The following is an 8367-nucleotide window of genomic DNA, read 5'->3' as shown; positions in this document are numbered from 1 at the left end:
TTCTAGAGATTACTTTCCATTGACTAAAAATGATATCAGTAAAAAAAAAACCAAGGGTAGTTTGGTATCAACATTACCATAAATGATAAAAACCGAACACCATAAAATGTCGGTTCTCGTGCAACACACACACATACACACACTTATCAATCCAAACTCCCAAAACTCTGTATCTAGGGTTTCACATTCCACACTCTCAAACTCCAAATCCTATAAATTCCTTCAATTCATTCACTCCAAACCTCAAACCCTAAGCTCAATTCACCAACCACTATGTCGCGGCGGCGAGACGAGTACGAAGAGGATATGGAAGACGAGGATAACGATGACGCGATTGATGACGACGAGGATTACGGCGGAGGTGGTGATCGCAAGAGGAGGAGATCTGTTTTCATTGATGATGCTGCGGAGGAAGATGAGGATGAGGAAGAAGAGTATTATGAGGATGATGAAGATTATGGCGGTGGTGGTGGTGGCGGTGGACGGCGGAGAGGTGCTAAGGCGTCCAGGAGGCCGTCAGGTGCCAGCTTTTTTGAGCTGGAAGCCGACGTGGACTCCGATGCTGAGGAAGAGGATGAAGATGAAGCCGAAGACGGTTAGGGTTTTATTTGATGCTTATTATTATTATTATGTTAATAATTAAGATTAGGTTTATGCAAAATGATGCTTAGCAGGGATAGATGTTGGATGTTGTTAGTTAGGGTTTGTGACAAGGCATAGATGTGGGTGATATTGTGATATATGTACTGATATGGAAGTAAATAATTGAGGTTGAGGAGGAAGAAGGCGAAGGGGTTTAGGCTTTTTTTTTTTTAAATATCTTTTATTTGATTCTTTTTTTGTTTAATTGATAAAATTTGAAGGTTGATAATGATCTATGTTATGTTAATTAGGATTAGGTTTATATAATATGAATGTCTTTATGTTGGATGAATTGAAGTTTGCAAGGATAGATTTGTTGATTAGAGCATTTGAAACTTTTGAAACAAATAGTTTGGTGTTCGACTGTTCGGAGCTTGAAAAGTTTAGATTCATCATTGTGTGTGCTAAGGATTGTATACAGGCATAAATGTTGGTGAATTGGGAGTAAATAATTAGTTTACGCCTTTAGGGTTTGTAAACAAAGCATAAATTCGGTTAATAGTGTGATATATATGCTGATATGGAAGTAAATAATTGAGGTTAAAGTATATATTGGTTCGATCTGACTGTTTATGTTGAGGGAAATAAGACGCTTTAAGTCATTTATATGTGAGAGGCGGTAAAAGTTTAAATCTTTTCTGATTAGATGCGTGTTAGATTGTGTTTTTAGGATTTGCATACATCGTTCTTTATTCGCCTTTTTTAAGTTACCATATACACTCATCTTGAATGCATGCTTTTGTTGAATCGTTATTTGTCAGTTAAAAAACTTTCTATAGATCGATTAGATGTCCTTCGATAAAACATCTATTTCGTGGTTGTTAATATTGTTTTCAAATTTCTGTTTTCCCGTGGTTGTTAATAGAAAATTCCACACTTTTTAGTTTTTCCATGTTAAAGTAATGTAAGTGTTTGTTTGAATCCAGTCAATGGCTTAATTATATGCTGAAGACCTTGCAAGTTTCATACATTACACTGTTTTTTGTTTATTTGTTACAATTCATCACTCATTTAACAATTTTTTATTCATGTTGTTGATGAATGTACAGACTTTATAGTTCATGATAGAGTGGAGCCACAAGATGAAGAGGATGCAAGAAGGATGCATCGTCGTCCTTTGCTTTCACGTGATGATCAGGAAGAAGATGTTGAAGCTCTTGAGAGAAGAATCCAGGAGAGATTTGCTAGGAATCGTGCAGAGTATGATGATGATGATGCCACCGAGGTGGAACAACAAGCTCTTTTGCCATCTGTTCGTGATCCAAAGCTGTGGATGGTCAAATGTGCGGTATGAATCATACCTTTTCCACCCCCATTAAATGTTGCTTTTTAACGCTAAAAATAATCAACCGTTAATATAAATGACTTGTTTTAACTCGATCTTGTTACACAACCTGCTCATCATGCCTACTTGTACTTTTATTTCATGGAACTTGTTCACTAATATTAACTTTTTTTTGTTGTGTGCCAGATTGGGCATGAGAGAGAGGTAGCTGTTTGCTTAATGCAGAAGTGCATTGATAGAGGCAGTGAGTTGCAGATCAGATCGGCCATTGCTCTTGACCATTTGAAGAACTATATTTACATTGAAGCAGATAAAGAAGCCCATGTGAAAGAGGTATGTCATTTAGCTGATCAACTTAGAAGTTTTGGCTTGGTTACTGGCTCTTGTGATTATTAACAGAAAAAGATGGAAATTCCAAAATACCTTTTAATTTTATCAACTCCTAGTTTGTAATTTTGCACTTTGTTATGGAGTTACATGAAATTGCATTCAATAATTTGAAAATTGGTAAATGGGCTCACTGGTAACTGAATGAAGTACTCAGTTTTAACCTACCGTGAACACTCGTTATAGATATAATTATCTGTCTCCTAGCTGTATTAAGAAGGAACTCATGTGATTGTTTTGTATATTTGGGATTTTATAGGCTTGCAAGGGTATGCGCAATATATATACTAGCAGCAGTATTTTGCTGGTTCCGATAAAGGAAATGACTGATGTTTTATCGGTTGAGAGCAAATCAATTGATGTAGCCAGGGGCGCATGGGTTAGAATGAAAATTGGAACATACAAAGGGGACCTTGCAAAGGTAAAAAACAATAACTTTCTCACAATTATAAAGTCAGCATATTAAAGTCAAGTTTTTTTTCTTGTAGGTTGTGGATGTGGATAATGTGAAGCAAAGAGTTACAGTTAAGTTGATCCCAAGGATCGACTTACAAGCATTGGTAAACAAATTGGTATGTCTAACTAGTTCTTATATTAAGCTGTGATACTATTTTATAGATGTCGAATGCGATTGTCAAAAGTAATATCATTTAGAGTTAAAAGAAAGGTTTTTGCCCCTATGGTCTTACCCAAATAACCCTTTTAGTCTGTTTTAATTGATTTTTTTGATCCAACTGTTTCATTGTCGTATCAATCAATGTCCAGTCCACTAATTAATGTCCAGTCCACTAATTCCATCTAATTTTTGAGTAACGAGTTATTGGAATAAGACCAAAATGTTGATTTTTTTTGTCAAAGATTCTGCGGGAAGGGAAAACAATATTTCAAAGCCAAATAAAGCAAAATCAAATGATAACATATTCAAGCAATATTTTAAAATTTAAATAATTGATTTTTAACTTAATTTTTCATTTTTCAAAAGCTAATGCCGGTTTGTCTGCAATAAATTGTATCTACTTGGTTTTCTCATAAACATCTGAAAAAAACTAACGGTTAGCCATTCAAAAAGACCGACCCAGTGTCATTAGCAAAATAATTTTTTGTTTATTTTGAATGAATATTCTTTTAGCTTCTTCTTTTATCCTATCCAGAAAATTAACCTCCAAAAAGAATGAATAAATAAATAAATATTTAAATGAATAGTTGTGAGTCAAAATGAACCATAAAGCGGGCCTCGGAGATTTTGTTACTTTGACTAAGTAATGCAAATAATCAAAGGGTATTTTGATCTTTTAATTAAAAATTTAGCAGAAATTTGGATGAGGTTAGTGGGCTGGACTTACATTAATACGGAAATGAAACTGTTACTAGAAAAGTTAGATTTAAGCTAATGGACTAAAGAGGTCATTTGGGTCAAACCACAGGACTAATACCATATTTAACTTTATTATTTAAGCTTTAACAACAATATTCATCTTTTTAGCTGCATTTTATTTCAGGAAGGTAGGGAGGTTCAGAAGAAGAAAGCATTCACAGCACCTCCACGCTTTATGAATATAGATGAAGCGAGGTGCGTTTAAATATCACTTTTGCTTTCACAGCATTATTCATCTCTCGTTATATTTATATCTTTTATTTCTGTTTACAGAGAAATGCATATCCCTGTTGAGCGTAAGCGAGACCCAATGTCGGGTGTTTACTATGAAAATATAAATGGCATGAAGTTTAAGGATGGGTTTTTATATAAATCTGTGTCCATGAAGTCAATAAGTACTATAAACATACAGCCAAGTTTTGATGAGCTTGAAAAGTTTCGACAACCTAACGAGAATGGGGAAGGTGATGTTGCTAGTTTGTCGACCCTCTTTGCTAACAGAAAGAAAGGACATTTTATGAAGGGTGATAGAGTTATTGTTATTAAGGGTGACCTTAAAAACTTGAAGGGATGGGTTGAGAAAGTTGAAGAAGGGACTGTTCATATTAAACCTAATGCAGAAGGACTTCTAGTAAGTGAAATTGTTTACAATGGATCTCCATGTATGTAATACATGTTTTAATGGGGATTTTCAAGTTTGTAGGGATATATATGAGATTAATCTTTGAACGGGGCAATTTCATTCCTACCCCTACAAATTTGAAAATCCGTTACAAAGTATTTGAAAACATCAAATAACCCAGTTCATTAAAAACAGTTTAATGAATGACCATTCTGCTATTATTATTCATTAAAGTTGGGCATACATGATATTTTTAGTTTTGGTTGGGTATATAGGAATATTTTCAAGTTTGTAAGGATATATATGAAATTAATCTTTTAATCATATTATGTTATTTTTATTATTTTTTATCATTCATTCTGCTATTATTATTCTTTAAAGTTGGGCATGCATGATATTTTTACTTTTGGTTGCGTATATAGGAATATTTTCAAGTTTGTTAGGATATATATGAAAATCTTTTGATTATATTATTTTATTTTTATTATTGTTTTGTGGTTTGCAGACGACTCTTGCTGTAAGTGAAAAAGAGCTGTGCAAGTACTTTGAGCCTGGGAATCATGTAAAAGTTGTATCTGGTGCACAAGAAGGTGTGACTGGAATGGTTTTGACGGTTGAAGGACATCTGGTTAACCTAGTGTCGGATACCACTAAGGAAGTTGTAAGTGATGTCATACTTTAGATTTTCTTCAATTAATGTTTGTTGGTTACTGAGACACTGCTTGCTATTCAGCTACGTGTTTTCTCTGACAATGTTGTTGAGAGTTCTGAAGTGACATCTGGCATTACCAAAATCGGGGATTTTGAGCTCCATGATCTTGTCCAACTAGAGTAAGCATTACTTATCCAATTATTTTTCATTTAATTGCCATGCTATGCTAATCTCAGTATTTTGTCTCTTTTGTATATTTTTGCAGTAATTCCAACTTTGGTGTAATCATACGTGTAGACAGTGAAGCTTTTCAGGTTCTCAATCTATTAATTTTGAATAAAATATTAGCTTTAAAGAAATCTGGTCAATGTGTTTACCCGTTACACAACCTGTGCAGCTGTGCTAAAAGCCTAAAACTGTGATTATTTAACTCACTATTTCTCAACAGGTTCTCAAGGGTGTTGCAGATAAAGCAGAGGTTGCACTTGTTAGGTTAAGAGACATTAAATACAAAATTGATAGGAAAATATCTGCTCAGGATCGTTATAAGAACACCATATCAGTGAAAGACGTGGTTAAAGTTCTCGATGGCCCATGCAAAGTGAGCTCTCTCTCTCTATATATATAAGGTGCGTTATGCATGCTGTTCATGAAATTCTTTGAATTATTGCACAGGGGCGGCAAGGTCCTGTTGAACATATTAATAGAGGAGTTCTGTTCATATATGATCGTCACCATCTGGAGCATGCTGGGTTCATCTGTGCTAAATCTCAATCATGTGTGTTGGTTGGTGGTTCTCGTGCAAATGGTGATAGAAATGTATGTATTTTCTGATTATATAAATCTGTTTTCTGATTTAATACAAAATGACAAATTTTTTTTGTCATTTTGCGTAGGGCAACCCATTGGCGTCAAGAGTTAATCAGTTTAGGACCCCCACACGTATTCCTAATTCTCCTGGTAGAGGGGGGCCGCCACTGCGTATGTTATTATTGCAAATTTCATATTTTCTTTTGAAAACGTTGACTTTTCAATCAGCATGCGTTATTTTAATGTAGCTGGAGGTAGACACGGTAGAGGTGGAAGAGGAGGGAAAGATGCTTTAGTTGGAAAATGCATAAAGATTCGTGTGGGTCCCTTCAAAGGATACAAGGGGCGTGTTGTTGATGTTCATGGAACATCAATTCGTGTTGAATTGGAGTCTCAAATGAAAGTTGTTACAGGCAAGCTTTCCCTGCTTTTGTCGTGTTCTGCAGTTCGCTCAGTCAATTACATGCACAAGATCGATTTAATCGAATCAAACAGACACACACAATTGTTATGTACTTTTAACTCTTCACTTGTACTCCTTTTTAGTTGATCGCACTCATATCGCTGATAGTGTGAATGTTACGACTCCATATCGGTATTATTTTCAGCTACTTTCTTTTTGGTTAATTGTGTAAGGAAAATATCTAATATGTTATCTAATTGTTTTATGTTTTACCAGTGACACACATAGTAGGTATGGCTCTGGTAGTGAGACACCTATGCATCCTTCACGGACCCCACTTCATCCATACCAGACACCTATGAGAGATGCTGGTGGTTAGTTTCGTCACATCTTAATGTTCTATATATGAAATCGTTACAACTTAAATTTCTTTTTCTTTAGTTTTTTTTTTATATAATGTATCCGATGTTTCTTCTTCAGCAACACCTATTCATGATGGCATGAGGACGCCTATGCGTGACAGAGCTTGGAACCCATATGCACCCATGAGTCCTCCAAGGTTTGCCATTTTCTACTAAGATTGATTTATACTTACAATTTATTATCCTTTTATTGATGTAATAATATTTTGATGTTAGGGATTCATGGGAAGATGGAAACCCTGGTTCTTGGGGAAGCAGTCCTCAGTATCAGGTTAGGATAAATCAAAGTTGCTACATGATTAGCAAATACTTATATTTATGTAGTATTATAGTTAATTAACGATAAATTGCATAATGCAGCCGAAGAGTCCTCGTTCACGAGCATATGAAGCACCGACTCCTGGTTCAGGATGGGCCAACACTCCTGGTGGGAGTTACAGTGATGCTGGCACACCACGCGACACCGCCCCTTCTTATGGTAAACTAATAATACTTTTCCTTTTGTTTTTTCAATAAAGTATTACAACAATACTTTTTTTAGGTAACGCTCCGAGCCCGTACTTGCCATCGACACCTGGCGGGCAGCCTCCTATGACGCCAAGCTCAGCGTTTTTACCTGGTACTCCTGGCGGCCAACCTATGACTCCCGGTGCCGGTGGGTTGGATATGATGTCACCTGTAGTAGGTGGTGATAATGATGGACCGTGGTTCCTTCCGGACATATTGGTAAACGTGTGTAGATCAGGTGAAGAACCCGCCCTTGGTGTCATCCGCGAAGTGCTTCTGGTATTTACTTTCTGTCCTCTACAATTAATAAATGTTTGTTTTTACTTTTTCAAAAACTAATAAATGAGAAAAGAAGTAAATAAGTTTTGTTGTGGTTTTAGGACGGTGCGTGTCGGATAGGTCTTGGTGCAACTGGGAATGGTGAGATTATCACGGCCAGTCCGGGTGAGATAGAGGTGGTGGTGCCGAGGAAGTCGGACAAGATTAAGATAATGGGTGGGGGGCAGCGTGGTGCAACCGGAAAACTGATTGGTGTTGATGGAACTGACGGGATCGTTAAGGTGGATGATACTCTCGATGTTAAGATTCTGGATATGGTGATTTTAGCCAAGCTAGCACCGCATTTGTCATAAGTGCTCGACTCTGTGTTTGTAAATTGATTGCTTTTTATGGATTTGTGATTTTGTTATAGAAGATAGATGCATCATCTTTAGAGGAAACAAGTGATTTTGGAGACTTTTCTGAACCCATGTTTTAGCTTTACTTGGTTTGTATTAACAAACATAAAAAAGTGGTAAAATGTTTTATTTCTAAAGCAAGAACATTGGTAGCGATGATTAGTGAAATTGAGTTTTTAACGCTGATTGGAGGTACATATAACAGATGCAAGATAACCCAATATGCATGATATATAAAGCATTTTTATGCTGGCTAGTGCCATTTATATGCGTTGACATTTAAAACAATTCACACTAGAGATGTTCAAAACGGTTTGGGACTAGGAACCGGTTACGGTTCCTAACCGGTTCCTATATTCAAAACCCCATTATAAACCGGTTCCAGGCTCGAACCGGTTAGGGAACCGAACCGGTTCTCCCACCCTCGGACCCCTAACCTATCTACCCGGTTCTTACCGGTTCCTAAACCGGTTCCTGTACTACCGGTTACAGTGTAAAAAAAATTATTTTTTTTTTCGTTTTTCGTTTGCGATTTGGATTCTAAACTACGATTCGTATTTGTATAACATGAAAAATAAAAAAAAA

The 8367-nt window shown here is 36.1% G+C and overlaps 1 protein-coding gene across 1 annotated transcript; it reads left to right on the top strand.

Moving 5' to 3' along the window:
* The first annotated feature begins 273 nt into the window (after nucleotides 1-273).
* LOC143574620 (putative transcription elongation factor SPT5 homolog 1) lies at nucleotides 274-7945 on the top strand. The gene is made up of 21 exons (XM_077059199.1): nucleotides 274-595; nucleotides 1692-1930; nucleotides 2114-2260; nucleotides 2574-2735; nucleotides 2803-2886; nucleotides 3814-3884; nucleotides 3963-4320; nucleotides 4817-4972; nucleotides 5045-5142; nucleotides 5229-5277; nucleotides 5412-5564; nucleotides 5639-5782; nucleotides 5860-5944; nucleotides 6022-6186; nucleotides 6320-6368; nucleotides 6453-6550; nucleotides 6657-6735; nucleotides 6815-6869; nucleotides 6959-7076; nucleotides 7140-7384; nucleotides 7486-7945. Exons 1-21 carry the CDS (start codon nucleotides 274-276, stop codon nucleotides 7735-7737), a joined length of 3129 nt encoding a protein of 1042 aa, XP_076915314.1. The 3' UTR covers nucleotides 7738-7945.
* The last annotated feature ends 422 nt before the right edge of the window (nucleotides 7946-8367 follow it).

This window comes from Bidens hawaiensis, unplaced genomic scaffold (genome assembly GCF_021521415.1).
Source record: "Bidens hawaiensis isolate Kalapana, Puna unplaced genomic scaffold, B.hawaiensis_p1.1 tig00027067_1, whole genome shotgun sequence".
Taxonomy (NCBI): domain Eukaryota; kingdom Viridiplantae; phylum Streptophyta; class Magnoliopsida; order Asterales; family Asteraceae; genus Bidens; species Bidens hawaiensis.
This window is presented reverse-complemented; position numbering and strand designations above follow the sequence as displayed.

Bases quoted from the DNA above. Each gene is read 5' to 3' on its own strand.
- LOC143574620 (XM_077059199.1), top strand. From the start codon at position 274: ATGTCGCGGCGGCGAGACGAGTACGAAGAGGATATGGAAGACGAGGAT. The intron at 2,887-3,813 runs GTATGTCTAACT...ATTTTATTTCAG, and splicing joins AAGCATTGGTAAACAAATTG to GAAGGTAGGGAGGTTCAGAA. The intron at 5,945-6,021 runs GTATGTTATTAT...ATTTTAATGTAG, and splicing joins TAGAGGGGGGCCGCCACTGC to CTGGAGGTAGACACGGTAGA.